At 49.8% G+C, this 23,637-nt stretch overlaps 1 protein-coding gene across 3 annotated transcripts in view; it reads right to left on the reverse strand.

Moving 5' to 3' along the window:
• ASB10 (ankyrin repeat and SOCS box containing 10) overlaps nt 1–23,637 on the reverse strand; it is a 74,271-nt gene that overhangs the window by 31,244 nt on the left and 19,390 nt on the right. Inside the window, exons 1-3 of one of the 3 annotated variants that reach the window (XM_069960668.1) lie at nt 17,906–18,216; nt 17,236–17,503; nt 11,253–11,757 (exon numbers count right to left, since the gene is read on the reverse strand). In XM_069960668.1, the coding sequence (XP_069816769.1) occupies nt 11,253–11,757; nt 17,236–17,503; nt 17,906–18,098 (966 nt within the window). In that variant the 5' untranslated portion in view covers nt 18,099–18,216. Of the gene's footprint in view, nt 1–8,175; nt 8,283–11,252; nt 11,758–17,235; nt 17,504–17,905; nt 18,217–23,637 lie in introns of those variants that run through there. The other 2 variants (XM_069960670.1, XM_069960667.1) reach the window with 2 other exon arrangements.

Consider the following 23,637-nt stretch of genomic DNA (forward strand, 5'->3'; position numbering starts at 1 on the left):
GACAGTAATTTTGGGAATATTCCCAGCTTCATTAGGTTGTCTCTAGCCATGAAGGAGAGGGGGAAGTGTCTCCATGTTATTAGCTGCGTCTCCAGATATTTCTCTATATTTTGGAGGGTATCTGGTGATAGTTACACCTACATGGGGTACAGAGCTTGTGCACCCGTGAAAGTTGATATTTTTTAATATTCATCATGCGGTCCTGAATCTTGTGCTTGATTTGACTTTTCCTCTTACTAATAGCGGTTTTTATTTATTCATTTTGTCTTTCCTTTTTGCTCCACGTCTTTTCTTGTACCGTTCTCTCAAAAATGACCCATAGACTTTGACACTAATCTCCAGCCATTTGTTTCTCCTTTTGGTGGATATAGTTCATCTCCTACTATTTATTGATTTCTCTCGGTCCTTTTGGTCCACGCAGAGTTACACGTACATACAATCCCACATGATGGATCCTTTCCAGTATAGTTATGGGCTCATCCTATAGGAATAATTCTATTCACTTGTCAACCTTTCACATGGTAAATGGGAATTCTTTGTCTTCGCTGATTCTATTATCTAATGATAATATTAGGGGCACAAGATTTCATGAGATTCCAAGAGTCCTTCAGTTTGATAATAAAACCAATTGAATTGAAAGAAGATCCACAGACAAAGCTGCCCCCATAAGAGATTAGTGGAATAAAATGGCGGACATTATATGGTGCTGGTGGAAATGTGACTGTAGATGAACAGCTGGTGTCATTCAGAGGTAGGTGCCCATTCAGACAGTAGATTCCAAAGTATGGAGCCTGCAAACTATGGCAGCAAAATATGGACGCTGTGCGACAGCCAAAGCTCATACGCTGTAAACGCTCAGGTATACATAGGAAAACACCTGGAGAAAGAGCTGAAAAAAACAAGGAAGCGAGAGGTTTTGGATTTGACACACGGACTCGAAGGACGAAATGTTACGTGGGACCATTTTTCCCATCTCACCAACTGGGGCAGAAAAGAACAATGACCGTGCTGGGTACTGTTAGAAAAAATAAGGCAGAACTGCCGCAAGGTGTCCTATTCTATGCATGGACGGATTTCGCATTACACCGAAAGAACTGACATGTCAATCCGCCCGTGCATAGAATAGTGCCAATGGCACAAGCAGAGATGCGTGCTGCCGCGTGCAGGTACGAGCGACGGAATCCGCCGAGTGTCATATGCGCGAATTCCATATGCACGCGCCCTAAGAGAGACGTTTATAGTTCTATGTTTTCTGTTACTGAGGATACAACAGTAGTTTCCCCAAAAAACACAAACGTGTCGTTCTGATGAGCACAATGCACCATGATAACGCAACCGGTAACCGAGGCGACAGAAAGCCGGACAGGACGTTACATGACACAAAAGGGGCAGCTGGTAGATCAGCTCATAGGCACTTACACCTGGAAACGCTAACTAATCGGGGGACAATGATGGTTTTTTACAACATTCTTGATGTGTCGGCGTACAATGCATCCGTGTTATGGCGTGAAATAGACCCAAATTGGAACAAAAATTACCGATATAAAAGCAGGATTATTTTAGAGGAGTTGGGAGAATCACTGGTTAGCCCATATATTGAAGTCGATGATGATGAAGGATGGATGAAGCTGCGGCCATTGTCCACAGGATCCAACAGCATGCTGAAGAAAGTGAGCCAAGGGCTTCCGCTAGCAATGCGACAATCCCGGCGGCCTCCACCAGCAACGCAACCAAACGGAAACGTCCTCAAGTATCACAACTGTCATATGCTGCAAATGTGCAAAGTACTTGTGCAAAAGACTCGTAAATTATACATGTGACCAATGCAAACAGTAAATTGATCACCTTGAACCTTTATTTCCCATTTTATATATTTTTTATTTTTAAATATATTTACATTCAGTTTGATGTTATTAGTGATAGTTTACAGTCTTATAAAGATTTTTTTTTGTGCAATATGCATAAATAATGCAATAAGGCCATGTAATATTTTTTGATACAAAAAAAATAAAAATTAAGTTTTTTATTTCATTTTTCATTTGTTTATGAACAACCATGTTCACATACAGTATAATAATACAAAAGAAATTCAAATAAAACACTAAAATTAGGAGGGCTGAGGACTTGCTGGTGTTTATGGTAAAGCCCGATAGAGGCCCATAGACGGACAGGTCCGACATGATAGCGGCCAGGAAGCTTTGAAGACAATTTTAAAAGGGATTTCCCAATGTTAATTCAGTGTCGTGGGTGTTGGAATGAAGATGTCGTAGTAAGGGGTCAATAGATAAATTGAACAGTAGGGGGGATAGAGCGCATCCCTGTCGGGTACCAGAGGGTACTATATCTTTACTTAGGATCTTATAGTACTCTGCGGACAGTCCATCTGGTCCCGGTGTCTTATTGTTGGTCAGTCGCTGAATAGTGGCTCTAACCTCCAGTTGTGTTACAGCTTCATCTAAAGTTTCCTTTGCGTCAGATGGCAGAGTAGCTATGGAAAGGTTAGAGAGGAATGACCAAGTAGCTTGGGAATCGTAGGGCTGGGATCCATAAAAGTTGGAGCAGTAGTTACCAAAGGCCTTGGCTTCCGGGTTAGTAAGGTCAATGTGCGTGGAGGGGTGTTTAATCTTGGGGATATCATATGGTTGACAGCGTGGTTTATGGACTTTGGCAAGGAGTGGACCTATCTTGTTGCCCCACCAGAAGTATCGGTTCTTAACAGAGTCTACGTTCCATTTTGCTTGTCCCTGTAGGTACGTGTCCAGGAGTGTTTTGGCATTTGGCTGATTTGGTGGTTTCGATGTTCTCCTGTAGGAATACCCTGTGTGCAGTTATAAGGTCAGAGTTAAGGATCTTGAAGCGTTTATTAAAGTCTTTCCGTCTGTGTATGATGTATGATATAATGTGTCCCCGCATGACCGCTTTTAAAGTGGCCAAAAATAGAGCGTGATCGTCAGTATGTTCTATGTTGTCATCCATGAAGTGGGACCAGTGGGTGGTTAGAAATTGGCAGAAGTCCTCACAGGTAAGCAAGTATGAAGGGAATTTCCAGTTATAGCTTTGCCGTGGGGGGTGGCCGTCAGTGATGGAGAGTTCTATAGGTGCGTGGTCTGAGGTAACCATTGGGACGATGGCCACATCTTCTATAAGTGGAAACAGGTCAAGGGAAGCAAGGAAGTAGTCTATCGTAGATTGGAAATTACGGGCATGGGAATGGTATATGTAGTCACGTGAGGTGGGGTTGTTTAGACGCCACGGGTCACAGAGAGAGAACTGGGGCATGAGGTCTAGCAGGATAGCTGCTGCCGGTGCATATGGGTGGCTCCATCTATCCACTGCCGGGTGGGTATGCGGCATTGAAATCTCCACCTATTATAAGCTCTTGAAGTGGCTTCGATAACAGGAAATTAAAGGCCCTATTCCACGGAACGATTATCGTCCGTATTCGGCCGATATCGGCCGCTATGGACGATAATCATCCAGTGGAATACAGTGTAACGATCAGCCGACATCGTTCATGTCGGCTGATCGTTGCAGTCGCTTGTTTTTCAACATGTTGAAAAACAAGCGACTGATACAGCAACGATCTGCTGCCGTCGCTCCGTTGAATAGGAGCATCGGCAGCAGACGCTGCTGTATCCTATGGGCTGCCCGGACGATCAGTGATCCTCCGGGCAGCCCCCCCGGCAGCGAGCGGGGAACGAGGAGCCAACAAGCGCTGAGAGCACTCGTTGGCTCCTCTAAACGACCCGTGAAATAGGGCTTTAAGAAGGGAGGAGAAAAAGTCAGCATTTGGGTGATTTGGGGCATAAAGGTTTGGTAAGCTATATCTAGTAGAATGAATGGTGACATCCAAATCCAGGTACCTACCTTGTGGCTCTGGACAGGTTTCATGGATTGTGTATGGGAGCGAGCTGTGGAATAGTATGGCAACACCTCTGGATTTGGAGGTGTAAGGGGCAGAGATACATCCTTTATCCAGTGTTCCTCTAACACTCCCTCACTGTCTATGGCCCAATGTGTCTCCTTGTGGTTTGAGCCTGTGGAGAGGGGTTGTGATCTCTTTCCGCTTTACCGCAGTGTTGAGGCCTGCTACATCCCATGAGATTAGTTATAGATTGTGGTGTGTGCCCCTTGTGGGGGGTGTAAGGGTCTTTGTACTCATCCTACTCGTTGGTGGGTGTGTAGCGGGGTCAAGGTCCTTCAGTCGGAGGTGGAGATCTCCGTCCCAGCAGTCGGAGAGCTCCTGAGAGGCAATTGGGAGGGGATCCGGGTGCCCAGGGGGGAGGGGGGGAGGAAGAGGAAGTGCTTTTCTGCAGAAGCAAAAACAACATGTTACTAATCATAACAATAAAGGCAAATAATAAGAAGAAGAACATGTGGTTGCGGCGTACAACCGAAGGGGAGGCTAGTATTGGGCCTCCAACATCTAATCTTCTGAACATGAGATAGAAAATGGAGGAGAGTCACGCTTTTCGGGAAGTTGCAGAGATTATCCAGGTATATCTCTTAGCAGGCGTCTTCTAGCTTCTTCTGGCTCATCAGAGAAGACTGGCCTGCCATTTTCGAAGGTTTTCAGGCGAGCAGGGTATAGGAGCTGGAATCTGACATTGTTGTCAGGTGTTTGCAGACAGGTGTGAATGCTCAGTGATTTGGACACTGCTGTGGAAAAGTCTTGGAAGATGAGTATTTTTTGGTCACGGGTTTGCCGGGATTTTTTCTGGCGATGTGCTCTGAGGACTTTTCTTTGTTGGTCCAGTTTAGATACTTAGCAATAACCGGCCGAGGTCTCTGTCCTCTCTTTGTGGTCCAATCCTGTGAGCTCTTTCAATCATGAGCGGGTCAGGGTCTAAGTCCATCTGTAAGTCCTCCGGGAGGTCCTTGGTGAGATAGTTTGTGAGGTTATCCCCAGTGATTGACTCTGGGATTCCCAAGAAGCCTAGATTGTTCCTCCAGTCTGTCACGCAGGATGATCTCCTCATTTTGCCGCTGCGTAATAGACTGTTCCATGTCTTGCACCGAAGTCTCTTGGGAAGTGACACTGGTCTCAAGGTCGGCAATTATCTGGGCATTAGCGGAGATCTGTACTAGTGCGACATTTATTGGAGGTATGGAGGACATCGAAATGTTTGTCTAGCAAAGGTAGCAGGTGACTGGAGACTTCCTGGGCCAGCGAGGCCATTTGGCTAACCTCTGGGGAGGAGGAGGAGGCCACGCTCCCGGCTGGAGACAGGTTCGGTGGGGTTATATCATCTGGGGGCGGGTTCTCAGGGGATGCTTGTATGACGTCATCCGGAAGCTGAGAGAATAAGATCCCTGGGGGGGGGGGGGGGGGGATTTGTTTGTAGAGCTTTTGGTCTGTTGTTGTGATTGACCACGGGATTGTGTCAAAGGGTTAGGGATCTCCGTCAGAGGGGGAGCCAAGTGTCTCTGCGGGGAGGAAGCCAGTTGTCGGTCACTGCCACGCCAGTATAATAAGGAGGGGAGAGGGGGGGGTGCAATAATGACTTGCAATCAGCAGGGGGAGCTGTCTTATAGTCGTGAAAAATATAACTGTCACAGCTATAGTTCTTTTATGTTCTTTCCACAAAATGCACAGAATCGGTCACTGTAGCTCAACAGCTCGAGTAGGTCACTACTGTTGTATATAGATGTAAGACGCCTTTTTGTTCAGCAAGTGATGTGGTAGGTGCGTGATAATACCAAGAGAAAGTTGAATCCTGGTTTGCACGGGTGCAGTTCACTATTCTCAGTGGACGTGTATCACAATCGGGCTTGTAATGAATTATTTCAGTCAGCAGGTGGCGCTGCAGTCCACAATACGTAATAAATTATTTCAGTCAGCAGGTGGCGCTGCAGTCCACAATACGTTGTAATAAATTATTTCGGTCAGCGGGTGGCGCTGCAGTCCACAATACGTTGTAATGAATTATTTCAGTCAGCAGGTGGCGCTGCAGTCCACAATACGTTGTAATGAATTATTTCAGTCAGCAGGTGGCGCTGCAGTCCACAATACGTTGTAATGAATTATTTCGGTCAGCAGGTGGCGCTGCAGTCCACAATACGTTGTAATAATTATTTCGGTCAGCAGGTGGCGCTGCAGTCCACAATACGTTGTAATAATTATTTCGGTCAGCAGGTGGCGCTGCAGTCCACAATACGTTTTAATGAATTATTTCGGTCAGCAGGTGGCGATGCAGTCCCCAATACTTTTTAATAAATTATTTCGGTCAGCAGGTGGCGCTGCAGTGCCCAATACGTTGTAATAAATTATTTCGGTCAGCAGGTGGCGATGCAGTCCACAATACGTTGTAATAAATTATTTCGGTCAGCAGGTGGCGCTGCAGTCCACAATACGTAATAAGTTATTTCAGTCAGCAGATGGCACTGCAGTCCACAATACGTTGTAATAAATTATTTTGGTCAGCAGGTGGCGATGCAGTCCACAATACGTTGTAATGAATTATTTCGGTCAGCAGGTGGCGCTGCAGTCCACAATATGTTGTAATAAATTATTTTGGTCAGCAGGTGGCGATGCAGTCCACAATACGTTGTAATGAATTATTTCGGTCAGCAGGTGGCGCTGCAGTCCACAATACGTTGTAATGAATTATTTCGGTCAGCAGGTGGCGCTGCAGCCCATAGGATCCACCGTTCTGTCCTGGAGAAAAATGTTGGACTAAGTTTCCATCAGTCTAACACTATGACCTGTATACACTGCAGACGTCTCCCGCAGTCTTCCTCCTGTGTGGGTTCTCTGTGGAGTAGGGCTGCCTCTTTCCCCTCAGTTCTTTTAGTGTCTGTCACAGTGTGTCTGCAGGGGTCTGTGACTCGGTACAGTGAGTATGTGGGCTCAGCACCGACTGAGGGAGAGATGGGGGTCCTGATCACAGTGAGGGCTTTGTTATGGGGTCGATCTGTTGACGGGCTGTGCCAGGCCGGGTGTCCCTGGTTCAGTCGGGAGATGCGCACTTCCTGCCTGTGTGGTTAATCAGATCAGGCTGCTGCAAATATGTTCAGCTGGAAGTTGGCGACAAAACATGGGCATCGGAATTTGGTGACAGCCCAACTTCCTTTCTTGTCTGTTAGGGGTCTACAGGGTGATATAGAGGTTCACAGTGGGGTCCCACTACTCACGCCAGGCTGTGGGTTAGATCAGGTACCTGGAGGGGGGTCTATGTACAGCTGCTGCAGCCACGTGCGAAGCTCCCTTATCTTATACGTTATTGTATTATTGTAACCCTTGCTGTACCTTAACTTTTCGTCCAGCCTTTTTCTCAAGTGGATGGCTTTTCTCAAGTGGGGGAGTATGTGGTGTCCCACCACGGGTGTTACAAGTATGTTACACCCTTCGCAAAAGTCTGTACTTCAAGTAACTGTGGTGATGAAGTAGGACCTAAGTTTTGCCACAAGATGTCGCTATTGTATGTAACTGTACTTATGTTTTGCACAGCTGCAGGTAACCAAAGGGTTATTGTTTATTTTGATCTGTACACCAATGAGGACCTTCTCTTCTTCTCTACCTATCCCTGAACTCTTTTCTTTCTATGCTTTCTTCTCCACCACTCACAGGGGATATTACACCACCTGTAGAAAGTTGTCACATAGGGAGACTACCCACACTAGGTAGTCATAGTCTGGTCATTGAACAGAGAGGACACAGAACAAATTGGTCCCTGCTGTGGTCCAACTGGGCCCTGGCTTTGGCAGGTCCTCACTCCCAAACTAGTCAGTCTTAGTCAGGTTGCAGTGTAGAGCGGACACACATAGGAGACCAAGACACAAGTTTCTTGAAAGCAGCACTTCCACACACTATGCCCTGTTAAGCTACTCAAGAAAGAGGACAAGCCAAAGAAACCCCAACCGACGCCGAGACGGTATCCTATAGCAGAGATATTGATCTGGAGCAAAGTTGCTAGAAGCCTACGTACTCTATCTTGCAGCGCGGGTGTAACCAGGAAACCTTGGCCACTCTGCTCAAGGCAGGTAAAGAGGTCTGGGGCTTGTGTCACCCGACACCGGTGGGGAAAAAAGGTGGTATAGCGACAAAGTTCAAAACACGGGCACAAGTAAACGTCTATTTTCAAGTTTTCAGTATTCTACTACTCCTTGTTCTAAAGTTCCGACAGAGCACTCTTCTACCCTGGGTTGGGACTCTCGCGACACATTTCTCTCCACTGTTCAAACTCCTCTCAATTACTCTCAGCTCTTCTACTCTAAAGGTCCTCAGTACAGCTCCTCTTGTCAACTCCACAGTCCGCTATCAGCGATTGTATAAAGTGTCTCTGTAGTAAAGAAAATTTATTTATGGTAACAGGACCCAGTGATTATCCTCCCTGATGGCTCAGCCCCTTCCTGTCCTCCCTGATAGCTCAGCCTCCAGCCTCTTCCTGTCCTCCCTGATAGCTCAGCCTCCAGCCTCTTCCTGTCCTCCCTGATGGCTCAGCCCCTTCCTGTCCTCCCTGATGGCTCAGCCCCTTCCTGTCCTCCCTGATGGCTCAGCCCCTTCCTGTCCTCCCTGATGGCTCAGCCTCCAGCCTCTTCCTGTCCTCCCTGATGGCTCAGCCCCTTCCTGTCCTCCCTGATGGCTCAGCCCCTTCCTGTCCTCCCTGATGGCTCAGCCCCTTCCTGTCCTCCCTGATAGCTCAGCCTCCAGCCCCTTCCTGTCCTCCCTGATGGCTCAGCCCCTTCCTGTCCTCCCTGATGGCTCAGCCCCTTCCTGTCCTCCCTGATGGCTCAGCCCCTTTCTGTCCTCCCTGATGGCTCAGCCCCTTCCTGTCCTCCCTGATGGCTCAGCCCCTTCCTGTCCTCCCTGATAGCTCAGCCTCCAGCCCCTTCCTGTCCTCCCTGATGGCTCAGCCTCTTCCTGTCCTCCCTGATGGCTCAGCCTCTTCCTGTCCTCCCTAATGGCTCAGCCCCTTCCTGTCCTCCCTGATGGCTCGGCCCCTTCCTGTCCTCCCTGATGGCTCGGCCCCTTCCTGTCCTCCCTGATGGCTCGGCCCCTTCCTGTCCTCCCTGATGGCTCGGCCCCTTCCTGTCCTCCCTGATGGCTCAGCCTCCAGCCCCTTCCTGTCCTCCCTGATAACTCAGCCCCTTCCTGTCCTCCCTGATGGCTCAGCCCCTTCCTGTCCTCCCTGATGGCTCAGCCTCTTCCTGTCCTCCCTGATGGCTCAGCCTGTTCCTGTCCTCCCTGATAGCTCAGCCTCCAGCCCCTTCCTGTCCTCCCTGATAGCTCAGCCTCCAGCCCCTTCCTGTCCTCCCTGATAGCTCAGCCTCCAGCCCCTTCCTGTCCTCCCTGATGGCTCAGCCTCCAGCCTCTTCCTGTCCTCCCTGATGGCTCAGCCTCTTCCTGTCCTCCCTGATGGCTCAGCCTCTTCCTGTCCTCCCTGATAGCTCAGCCTCCAGCCCCTTCCTGTCCTCCCTGATGGCTCAGCCTCTTCCTGTCCTCCCTGATAGCTCAGCCTCCAGCCCCTTCCTGTCCTCCCTGATGGCTCAGCCCCTTCCTGTCCTCCCTGATGGCTCAGCCCCTTCCTGTTCTCCCCCTTCCTGTTCTCCCTGATGGCTCAGCCTCCAGCCCCTTCCTGTTCTCCCTGATGGCTCAGCCTCCAGCCCCTTCCTGTCCTCCCTGATGGCTCAGCCTCTTCCTGTCCTCCCTGATGGCTCAGCCCCTTCCTGTCCTCCCTGATGGCTCAGCCCCTTCCTGTCCTCCCTGATGGCTCAGCCCCTTCCTGTCCTCCCTGATGGCTCAGCCCCTTCCTGTCCTCCCTGATGGCTCAGCCCCTTCCTGTCCTCCCTGATGGCTCAGCCCCTTCCTGTTCTCCCTGATGGCTCAGCCCCTTCCTGTCCTCCCTGATGGCTCAGCCCCTTCCTGTTCTCCCTGATGGCTCAGCCCCTTCCTGTTCTCCCTGATGGCTCAGCCCCTTCCTGTTCTCCCTGATGGCTCAGCCCCTTCCTGTCCTCCCTGATGGCTCAGCCCCTTCCTGTCCTCCCTGATGGCTCAGCCCCTTCCTGTCCTCCCTGATGGCTCAGCCCTTTCCGTTCCTTTCTGTTAGCTCAGCCTCCAGCCCCTTCCTGTTCTCCCTGATGGCTCAGCCTCCAGCCCCTTCCTGTCCTCCCTGATGGCTCAGCCCCTTCCTGTTCTCCCCCTTCCTGTTCTCCCTGATGGCTCAGCCTCCAGCCCCTTCCTGTTCTCCCTGATGGCTCAGCCTCCAGCCCCTTCCTGTCCTCCCTGATGGCTCAGCCTCTTCCTGTCCTCCCTGATGGCTCAGCCCCTTCCTGTCCTCCCTGATGGCTCAGCCCCTTCCTGTCCTCCCTGATGGCTCAGCCCCTTCCTGTCCTCCCTGATGGCTCAGCCCCTTCCTGTCCTCCCTGATGGCTCAGCCCCTTCCTGTCCTCCCTGATGGCTCAGCCCCTTCCTGTCCTCCCTGATGGCTCAGCCCCTTCCTGTTCTCCCTGATGGCTCAGCCCCTTCCTGTCCTCCCTGATGGCTCAGCCCCTTCCTGTTCTCCCTGATGGCTCAGCCCCTTCCTGTTCTCCCTGATGGCTCAGCCCCTTCCTGTTCTCCCTGATGGCTCAGCCCCTTCCTGTCCTCCCTGATGGCTCAGCCCCTTCCTGTCCTCCCTGATGGCTCAGCCCCTTCCTGTCCTCCCTGATGGCTCAGCCCCTTCCTGTCCTCCCTGATGGCTCAGCCCTTTCCGTTCCTTTCTGTTAGCTCAGCCTCCAGCCCCTTCCTGTTCTCCCTGATGGCTCAGCCTCCAGCCCCTTCCTGTCCTCCCTGATGGCTCAGCCTCTTCCTGTCCTCCCTGATGGCTCAGCCCCTTCCTGTTCTCCCTGATGGCTCAGCCCCTTCCTGTCCTCCCTGATGGCTCAGCCCCTTCCTGTTCTCCCTGATGGCTCAGCCCCTTCCTGTTCTCCCTGATGGCTCAGCCCCTTCCTGTTCTCCCTGATGGCTCAGCCCCTTCCTGTCCTCCCTTATGGCTCAGCCTCCAGCCCCTTCCTGTTCTCCCTGATGGCTCAGCCCCTTCCTGTCCTCCCTGATGGCTCAGCCCCTTCCTGTCCTCCCTGATGGCTCAGCCTCCAGCCCCTTCCTGTTCTCCCTGATGGCTCAGCCTCCAGCCCCTTCCTGTCCTCCCTGATGGCTCAGCCCCTTCCTGTCCTCCCTGATGGCTCAGCCCCTTCCTGTCCTCCCTGATGGCTCAGCCCCTTCCTGTTCTCCCCTGTGTGTGGGGGTGTGAGCAGCTCCTCGGGGGCGGTACCTTGCTGAGGGCTCCTGGCCACACCCTGATGGCTCCATGGTTGAGCAGCGCCTGTACGATCAGCTCGGGCTGGTTTTGCAGTTTGTATGCAGCCACCTGGAGGATGTTCTGCATGGCGGTGTTCCCGCTGTAGCTCATGGCGTTGACCTCTGCTCCCCGCTCCAGCAGCAGCCGCACCGTCTGGGGGTTGGCGCTCTTACAGGCCAGATGGAGGGGGCTCTGCTGGTCATCGTCCCGCGTGTGGATGTCGGCACCACTGAGAATCAGACGCTCACACACAGAATAGTAACTGTGCAGCTGGTCGGGACTCTGTGGGTGACTGCAGGCGTTGCTCAGCGGTGTCTCCCCGTGGACGTTCCTCTTATCCACCGTAGCTCCATGACGCAGGTAAAGATCCACATGGCCCAGTAAACCGTGCCGCGCCGCCATATGTAACGGGGTTAGCTCCTCCTCCTCCGACGCCATGTTAACCACCGCCCCATACTGCAGGAGCTGCCTGGCACAACTGGCGGAGAGAAGAAAAGAAGGATGGAAGAAGCCCAGAGCCAGTATACATATACAGATATACATATACAGATATACATATACAGATATACATATAGGGTATACATATACAGATATACATATAGGGTATACATATACAGATATACATATACAGATATACATATACAGATATACATATACAGATATACATATAGGGTATACATATACAGATATACATATACAGATATACATATACAGATATACATATACAGATATACATATAGGGTATACATATACAGATATACATATACAGATATACATATAGGGTATACATATACAGATATACATATAGGATATACATATAAGGTATACATATACAGATATACATATAGGGTATACATATACAGATATACATAGAGGATATACTGTACATAGAGGATATACTGTACATAGAGGATATACATATAGGATATACTGTACATAGAGGATATACTGTACATAGAGGATATACTGTACATAGAGGATATACATATAGGATATACTGTACATAGAGGATATACATAGAGGATATACTGTACATAGAGGATATACATATAGGATATACTGTACATAGAGGATATACATAGAGGATATACTATACATAGAGGATATACATATAGGATATACTGTACATATAGGATATACATATAGGATATACTGTACATAGGGGATATACATATAGGATATACTGTACATAGAGGATATACTGTACATATAGGATATACTGTACATAGAGGATATACTGTACATATAGGATATACATATAGGATATACTGTACATAGAGGATATACATATAGGATATACTGTACATAGAGGATATACATATAGGATATACTGTGCATAGAGGATATACATATAGGGTATACTGTACATAGAGGATATACATATAGGATATACTGTACATAGAGGATATACATATAGGGTATACTGTACATAGAGGGTATACATATAGGATATACTGTACATAGAGGATATACTGTACATAGAGGGTATACTGTACATAGAGGATATACATATAGGATATACTGTACATATAGGATATACATATAGGATATACTGTGCATAGAGGATATACATATAGGATATACTGTACATAGAGGATATACTGTACATAGAGGATATACATAGAGGATATACTGTACATAGAGGGTATATAGAGGATATACTGTACATAGAGGATATACATAGAGGATATACTGTACATAGAGGGTATATAGAGGATATACTGTACATAGAGGATATATAGAGGATATACTGTACATAGAGGGTATACATAGAGGATATACTGTACATAGAGGGTATATAGAGGATATACTGTACATAGAGGATATATAGAGGATATACTGTACATAGAGGGTATACATATAGGATATACTGTACATAGAGGGTATACATATAGGATATACTGTACATAGAGGATATACATATAGGATATACTGTACATAGAGGATATACATATAGGGTATACTGTACATAGAGGATATACATAGAGGATATACTGTACATAGAGGATATACATATAGGATATACTGTACATAAAGGGTATACATAGAGGATATACTGTACATAGAGGATATACATATAGAATATACTGTACATAGAGGGTATACATATAGGATATACTGTACATAGAGGATATACTGTACATAGAGGATATACTGTACATAGAGGATATACATAGAGGATATACTGTACATAGATGATACATAGGATATACTGTACATAGAGGATACACATATAGGATATACTGTACATAGAGGATATACATATAGGATATACTGTACATAGAGGATATACATAGAGGATATACTGTACATAGAGGATATACATATAGGATATACTGTACATAGAGGATATACATATAGGATATACTGTACATAGAGGGTATACATATAGGATATACTGTACATAGAGGATATACTGTACATAGAGGATACATATAGGATATACTGTACATAGAGGATATACTGTATATAGAGGGTATACATATAGGATATACTGTACATAAAGGATATACATATAGGATATACTGTACATAGGGGTTATACATATAGGATATACTGTACATAGAGGATATACATATAGGATATACTGTACATAGAGGATATACTGTACATAGGGGATATACATATAGGATATACTGTACATAGAGGGTATACATATAGGATATACTGTACATAGAGGATATACTGTACATAGAGGGTATACATATAGGATATACTGTACATAGAGGATATACATAGAGGATATACTGTACATAGAGGATATACTGTACATATAGGATATAACATATAGGATATACTGTACATATAGGATATACTGTACATAGAGGATATACTGTACATAGAGGATATACATATAGGATATACTGTACATAGAGGATATACATATAGGATATACTGTACATAGAGGATATACATATAGAATATACTGTACATAGAGGATATACATAGAGGATATACATAGAGGATATACATATAGGATATAATACGGACATGGAGAGTAGGGAGCGGCTGCCCCTCACACCTGACACTAATGCCTACAAACCAACGCCAGGATGTCGGTATATCATTTGACCAGACCATATTGCCTCATGTACCACGTGCCGGTCTCCTGGCTCACATGATTCCCTACACTAACTCACCACTGTGTCAGTCAGCGACCGATAACCCCACAAGGTGAGAACAAACAGGGAAGGGAGGCCAGAGAACGGCCCTGCAACCCCAATGTCACAGGACCAATCCCCAAGGGCCCCCCAAAAGCCAGCATGCACTGCCAGCGGAGAAAGCAGCCACCAAGCAACACAAGTGTGAACATGGTCTTATCTCTCACTATTGCTCCTGCAGGTAGAATGGGAAAGATAGTTGGAGATGCTCCCTGCCCCAGAAGTACTTGCCCTGACGGGCGCTGAGCCACGCTGATCCCGTCACCTGCGCCCGGGAGAAGACAGACGACGGGGGAGTTAGGTGAGTTGTGGTTAGATTTTTTTTTATCTACTTTGCAAAGGGGAATATTCTGGGGGTCATCTATGGGGGATATACAGGGGGGCCATCTATGGGGGATATACAGGGGGGCATCTATGGGGGATATACAGGGGCCATCTATGGGGGATATACAGGGCCATCTATGGGGGATATACAGGGGCCATCTATGGGGGATATACAGGGGGCATCTATGGGGGATATACAGGGGGCATCTATGGGGGATATACAGGGGGAATCTATGGGGGATATACAGGAGGCATCTATGGGGGATATACAGGGGGCCATCTATGGGGGATATACAGGGGGCCATCTATGGAGGATATACAGGGGGAATCTATGGAGGATATACAGGGGGGACATCTATGGGGGATATACAGGGGGCATCTATGGGGGATATACAGGGGGCATCTATGGGGGATATACAGGGGCCATCTATGGGGGATATACAGGGGCCATCTATGGGGGATATACAGGGGGCATCTATTGGGGATATACAGGGGGCATCTATGGGGGATATACAGGGGCCATCTATGGGGGATATACAGGGGGCATCTATGGGGGATATACAGGGGCCATCTATGGGGGATATACAGGGGGAATCTATGGGGGATATACAGGAGGCATCTATGGGGGATATACAGGGGCCATCTATGGGGGATATACAGGGGCCATCTATGGGGGATATACAGGGGGAATCTATGGGGGATATACAGGAGGCATCTATGCGGGATATACAGGGGGCATCTATGGGGGATATACAGGGGCCATCTATGGGGGATATACAGGGGGCCATCTATGGAGGATATACAGGGGGAATCTATGGAGGATATACAGGGGGAACATCTATGGGGGATATACAGGGGGCATCTATGGGGAATATTCTGGGGGTCATCTATGGGGATAATACAGGGGGCATCTATGGGGGATATACAGGGGGCATCTATGGGGATATACAGGGGGCATCTCTGGGGGATATACAGGGGGCCATCTATGGGGGATATACAGGGGGCATCTATGGGGGATATACAGGGGGCATCTATGGGGGATATACAGGGGGCATCTATGGGGGATATACAGGGGGCATCTATGGGGGATATACAGGGGGCATCTATGGGGGATATACAGGGGCCATCTATGGGGATATACAGGGGGCCATCTATGGGGGATAAACAGGGGGCATCTATGGGGGATATACAGGGGGCATCTATGGGGGATATACAGGGGGCATCTATGGGGGATATACAGGGGCCATCTATGGGGGATATACAGGGGCCATCTATGGGGGATATACAGAGGGGCCATCTATGGGGGATATAAAGGGGGCCATCTATGGGGGATATACAGGGGGCCATCTATGGGGGATATACAGGGGCCATCTATGGGGGATATACAGGGGGCATCTATGGGGGATATACAGGGGGCATCTATGGGGGATATACAGGGGCCATCTATGGGGGATATACAGGGGGCATCTATGGGGGATATACAGGGGCCGTCTATGGGAGATATACAGGAGGCATCTATGGGGGATATACAGGGGGGCATCTATGGGGGATATACAGGGGGGCATCTGTGGGGGATATACAGGGGCCATCTATGGGGGATATACAGGGGGGGCATCTATGGGGGATATACAGGGGGGCATCTCTGGGGGATATACAGGGGGCATCTATGGGGGATATACAGGGGGCCACCTATGGGGGATATACAGGGGGGCATCTATGGGGGATATACAGGGGGCATCTATGGGGGATATACAGGGGCCATCTATAGGGGATATACAGGGGGGCCATCTATGGGGGATATACAGGGGGGCCATCTATGGGGGATATACAGGGGGCATCTATGGGGGATATACAGGGGGGCCATCTATGGGGGATATACAGGGGGGCCATGGACCAAGGGGGATGGACAACACACGGGGGTAATTTAATAGGGGCCAACACAGGTGGCATCAGTAAGGGGGAATACACAGAGGGGCATATACTATAAGGGGATCACATAGTGTCAGGGTTACCCACTAAACAAGGGTGTAAAGGGGCCAATACAGATGTGCAGTGTGTATAGAGATGAGGATGGTGACAGAGCGAGGAGCCTAATATATCTGTCTGGCAGATTCTGTGGATTCGTGGCTCGGAGAAGTTTTCATAACGGCCCAGGACGGATGGAGAAGATGAAAAGGAAAGAACTCCGATCAGAGAAGACGTCCCCCTGTGAGTCACTTAATATAACTGCACTATAATTTATATGGTGTACAGAGCCTGTGTAGAGCTGAGTGGGCTGATGGCATAGTGGTCGATTGGGGGGGGGGGAATCAAAAGTTTGCTATGGGGCCCAGCAATTTCTAGTTACGCCACTGCCTATATACATATCTGTGCTGTCCCCTGTTTGCACAGGCAGCCCACCCTGCTGATAATTGGCCCCTTTACATAGGACTGCCGGTCCCTATGATTGATGAGACCTGGGGAGGACTTACAGGTAGGACTGTGGCGTCTTGCAGTGGTGCAGTGGGTAGAAGCCATCTTGGGACGCCATGTTGGGGTTTGCACCGTGTCGCAGCAGGACTCTCACACACTGGTCGTGGCCGTTCTGGCAGGCTCCATGCAAAGCGCTCTCTCCACCAGGAGCAAAGTCCACGTCGGCCCCCTTCCTGAGGAGCAGCTGCAGGCAGGCGGTGTAGCCGCGGCTGGCCGTCACATACAGTGGGCAGGTGAACTCTTCCTCGTATGTCAGAGACCAGATCCCTGCAAAGAGAAGAAGGCGTCTCTGCTCAGTACAGGGGTCACTGCTCTATGGGGGCGTCATCTCTATGGGGGTCTCATCTCTCTGGGGGTCTCATCTCTATAGGGGTCACTGCTCTATGGGGGTCTCATCTCTATGGGGGTCTCATCTCTCTGGGGGTCTCATCTCTGGGGGTCTCATCTCTCTGGGGGTCTCATCTCTGGGGGTCTTATCTCTGGGGGTCTCATCTCTCTGGGGGTCTCATCTCTCTGGGGGTCTCATCTCTGGGGGTCTTATCTCTGGGGGTCTCATCTCTGGGGGTCTTATCTCTCTGGGGGTCTCATCTCTCTGGGGGTCTTATCTCTGGGGGTCTCATCTCTCTGGGGGTCTCATCTCTATAGGGGTCACATCTCTCTGGGACGTACTCAGGGCCGTGGGGTTGTAGCGATAGTTCCTCCATTCATCCACATCGCTGGTGTCAAACACAGAGTTGGGGTGAATGACGTCCTCCGAGACCTCCAGCACAGTCTCCACAGCCTCTGTGTGACCGGACAGAAGAGACAGCCAGAAGTGTAAGGCCGAGCCACCCGCCTTCCGAGTCACAATCACCGCAGACATGTCTCCATGGGAAGACAGGCTGCCCCCTCTCTGACTGTCTCTTCTCTGCCTGTCTCTTCTCTGCCTGTCTCTTCTCTGTCTTTCTCCTCTCTGCCTGTCTCTTCTGTTCCTGTTTATCTCTACCCCGTCTGTCTCTCAGTCCTCCTGTCTCTGTGATCTAAATATAAATCCAACATCATCTCTAATTTAGGCTGCGACCGATCCGACACCAAGAGGAAGAGCCGGGCACCGGGCACCGCCACTCAGGAGACACCTGACAGAGGAACCATGTGTGATGTCCTCACCTCCACCTACAGGAGACACCTGACAGAGGAACCATGTGTGATGTGATGTCCTCACCTCCACCTACAGGAGATACCTGACAGAGGAACCATGTGTGATGTGATGTCCTCACCTCCACCTACAGGAGACACCTGACAGAGGAGCTCCATGTGTGATGTCCTCACCTCCACCTACAGGAGACACCTGACAGAGGAGCTCCATGTGATGTGATGTCCTCACCTCCACCTACAGGAGACATCTGACAGAGGAACCATGTGTGATGTCCTCACCTCCACCTACAGGAGACACCTGACAGAGGAGCTCCATGTGATGTGATGTCCTCACCTCCACCTACAGGAGACACCTGACAGAGGAGCCATGTGTGATGTCCTCACCTCCACCTACAGGAGACACCTGACAGAGGAACCCCATGTGATGTCCTCACCTCCACCTACAGGAGACACCTGACAGAGGAACCATATGTGATATGATGTCCTCACCTCCACCTACAGGAGACACCTGACAGAGGAACCATGTGTGATGTGATGTCCTCACCTCCACCTACAGGAGACACCTGACAGAGGAACCATATGTGATGTCCTCACCTCCACCTACAGGAGACACCTGACAGAGGAGCCATAGGAACCATGTGTGATGTCCTCACCTCCACCTACAGGAGACACCTGACAGAGGAACCATATGTGATGTCCTCACCTCCACCTACAGGAGACACCTGACAGAGGAGCCATAGGAACCATATGTGATGTCCTCACCTCCACCTACAGGAGACACCTGACAGAGGAACCCCTATGTGATGTGATATCCTCACCTCCACCTACAGGAGACACCTGACAGAGGAGCTCCATGTGATGTGATGTCCTCACCTCCACCTACAGGAGACACCTGACAGAGGAACCATGTGTGATGTCCTCACCTCCACCTACAGGAGACACCTGACAGAGGAGCCATGTGTGATGTGATGTCCTCACCTCCACCTACAGGAGACACCTGACAGAGGAACCCCATGTGATGTCCTCACCTCCACCTACAGGAGACACCTGACAGAGGAACCATATGTGATGTCCTCACCTCCACCTACAGGAGACACCTGACAGAGGAACCCCATGTGATGTCCTCACCTCCACCTACAGGAGACACCTGACAGAGGAACCATGTGTGATGTGATGTCCTCACCTCCACCTACAGGAGACATCTGACAGAGGAGCCATGTGTGATGTCCTCACCTCCACCTACAGGAGACACCTGACAGAGGAACCATGTGTGATGTCCTCACCTCCACCTACAGGAGACACCTGACAGAGAAACCCCATGTGATATGATGTCCTCACCTCTACCTACAGGAGACATAGGAACCATGTGTGATGTCCTCACCTCCACCTACAGGAGACACCTGACAGAGAAGCCCCATGTGATGTGATGTCCTCACCTCCACCTACAGGAGACACCTGACAGAGGAGCTCCATGTGATGTGATGTCCTCACCTCCACCTACAGGAGACACCTGACAGAGGAGCTCCATGTGTGATGTCCTCACCTCCACCTACAGGAGACATAGGAGCCATATGTGATGTCCTCACCTCCACCTACAGGAGACATAGGAGCCATATGTGATGTCCTCACCTCCACCTACAGGAGATACCTGACAGAGGAGCCCCATGTCATGTGATGTCCTCACCTCCACCTACAGGAGATACCTGACAGAGGAGCCCCATGTGATGTGATGTCCTCACCTCCACCTACAGGAGATACCTGACAGAGGAACCCCATGTGATGTCCTCACCTCCACCTACAGGAGATACCTGAGAGGAGCTCTATGTGATATGATGTCCTCACCTCCACCTACAGGAGACACCTGACAGAGGAACCATGTGTGATGTCCTCACCTCCACCTACAGGAGACACCTGACAGAGGAACCATGTGTGATGTCCTCACCTCCACCTACAGGAGACACCTGACAGAGAAACCCCATGTGATATGATGTCCTCACCTCTACCTACAGGAGACATAGGAACCATGTGTGATGTCCTCACCTCCACCTACAGGAGACACCTGACAGAGAAGCCCCATGTGATGTGATGTCCTCACCTCCACCTACAGGAGACACCTGACAGAGAAGCCCCATGTGATGTGATGTCCTCACCTCCACCTACAGGAGACACCTGACAGAGAAGCCCCATGTGATATGATGTCCTCACCTCCACCTACAGGAGACACCTGACAGAGGAGCTCCATGTGATGTGATGTCCTCACCTCCACCTACAGGAGACACCTGACAGAGGAGCTCCATGTGATGTGATGTCCTCACCTCCACCTACAGGAGACACCTGACAGAGGAACCATGTGTGATGTCCTCACCTCCACCTACAGGAGACATAGGAGCCATATGTGATGTCCTCACCTCCACCTACAGGAGATACCTGACAGAGGAGCCCCATGTCATGTGATGTCCTCACCTCCACCTACAGGAGATACCTGACAGAGGAGCCCCATGTGATGTGATGTCCTCACCTCCACCTACAGGAGACACCTGACAGAGGAGCTCCATGTGATGTGATGTCCTCACCTCCACCTACAGGAGATACCTGAGAGGAGCTCTATGTGATATGATGTCCTCACCTCCACCTACAGGAGACACCTGACAGAGGAACCATGTGTGATGTCCTCACCTCCACCTACAGGAGATACCTGACAGAGGAGCCCCATGTGATGTGATGTCCTCACCTCCACCTACAGGAGATACCTGAGAGGAGCTCTATGTGCAGTGTCGGACTGGGGTATCTGGGGCCCACCAGAGGAAATGATCCTGGGGGCCCACCAATGAAGAACCAGTGAGAAAACAACATGTAAGTCAGTGTTAGTGCATGTTTTAAAGCTCGGGGCCCACCGGAGGATCCTCTGGTGGGCCAGTTCGACACTGTCTATGTGATATGATGTCCTCGCCTCCATCACTTTACTTGGCGGTTTTTTATACGGATTTGATGTGGTTCTTGGTGTCACCAGTTGGAGTTGCACAACGTCAAGTATTTTGTATCTTGAAAATGAATGGTGACCGTATTCTGGGGCTCTGCGAACTGTAATGTGGTGTATCCATAAGAGAGACGTATATGCTTCTGTCTAATCTAGATAGGCAGAGGAGACGGCAGGATAACAGCCAGATGAGGCAGTTGGGATAACAGGAAGGAATGAAGACAGGAGACAGCAATGTTTTTGCTATAAGAGTCTTCTCAAGCAGAACCTTCTATATACACATTGTATCCCCTTCTCTCTGAATTTCGAACATCACCCCGTCATACACCGGGCCTCGAACCTCACCCCGTCATACACCAGGCCTCGAACCTCACCCCGTCATACACCGGGCCTCGAACATCACCCCGTCATACACCGGGCCTCGAACCTCACCCCGTCATACACCAGGCCTCGAACCTCACCCCGTCATACACTGGGCCTCGAACCTCACCCCGTCATACACCGGGCCTCGAACATCACCCCGTCATACACCGGGCCTCGAACATCACCCCGTCATACACCGGGCCTCGAACATCACCCCGTCATACACCGGGCCTCGATCCTCACCCCGTCATACACCAGGCCTCGAACCTCACCCCGTCATACACCGGGCCTCGAACATCACCCCGTCATACACCGGGCCTCGAACCTCACCCCGTCATACACCAGGCCTCGAACCTCACCCCGTCATACACCAGGCCTCGAACATCACCCCGTCATACACCGGGCCTCGAACATCACCCCGTCATACACCGGGCCTCGAACCTCACCCCGTCATACACCAGGCCTCGAACCTCACCCCGTCATACACCGGGCCTCGAACCTCACCCCGTCATACACCGGGCCTTGAACATCACCCCGTCATACACCGGGCCTCGAACATCACCCCGTCATACACCGGGCCTCGAACATCACCCCGTCATACACCGGGCCTCGATCCTCACCCCGTCATACACCGGGCCTCGAACATCACCCCGTCATACACCGGGCCTCGATCCTCACCCCGTCATACACCGGGCCTCGAACCTCACCCCGTCATACACCGGGCCTCGAACCTCACCCCGTCATACACCGGGCCTCGAACATCACCCCGTCATACACCGGGCCTCGAACCTCACCCCGTCATACACCGGCCTCGAACCTCACCCCGTCATACACCGGGCCTCGAACCTCACCCCGTCATACACCGGGCCTCGAACCTCACCCCGTCATACACCGGGCCTCGAACATCACCCCGTCATACACCGGGCCTCATTTGCTCACACTGCCTCCGCTATAAGCCGCTATGCTGCCGGTTCTGTTGGGGTTTTTTTTGCACCAAATTCATTCATGTGTCTGTTGCCCTATGTAACCTGGAAGGTTTTCCACAGGACAAAACTAAAGCCCGAATGTGTCAGAACATTAAACCGACAGGGAAAATGGTTAGTAAATCAGTCCCATTATATCCAGATTACATAAGTGCAGAACATCATCCCCCATAAATCTCGGGGTTTACAAGGGCTCCAATCATAAACTTATGGCAAATATTACGGCCAAGAAATACATTTGTGACATAATTATCCACACACAACTCTGATATCAATGGACCCCGCCTGCGCCGAGCACCTGTAATCACCTATGGCACTCCAGATCACTAGGCCATGCACAGTAACTTCTAGCAGGCGCCATCTTGGATATGGCCACTATTATCCAAGCCTTATGCAAGCCCACAGTAGGTATCACATTATTGTATGCAAGGATATGGGCCAATAACTAACACAACTAAATGGCCACAATGAGATAATAACAGCATGAAATCCTTATGCAATATAAGCTTGTGACAGAATGGGGCATCTACCGCCAACCTAGCTGCTCACGCATCAATGTACAGGTGTCGTAAACTCCATAAGACACAGAAATGGTCGGCCAATAAGACATACCACACCATGGTGGGGCAGGATACTAAGGGGCACCCAGTGGATTCAGTTTCCAACCATTTTGTGGCTCATGCACATAGGATTCAGGACTTGGATTCATGATTATAGATCGGAGAGCAAAGAACAGGAGAAGAGGTGACAGGGTGGCCGCCTGAAGAAATGTTTCAGCTACTAGGCAGAAGAAACCAGAATGAATCAGCATAATTCTCACTGATTAGACGGCTCCATAAAGCAGCCCTGACACAGTCACCAGCCACGGAAGTTCTGCAGCAATTATACATTTTAACGTTGTGCTGCCTACAGACTCTGCAGTGGGACCATAGCAGCAGCTTTAA

Source organism: Dendropsophus ebraccatus, chromosome 2 (assembly GCF_027789765.1).
Source record: "Dendropsophus ebraccatus isolate aDenEbr1 chromosome 2, aDenEbr1.pat, whole genome shotgun sequence".
NCBI lineage: Eukaryota > Metazoa > Chordata > Amphibia > Anura > Hylidae > Dendropsophus > Dendropsophus ebraccatus.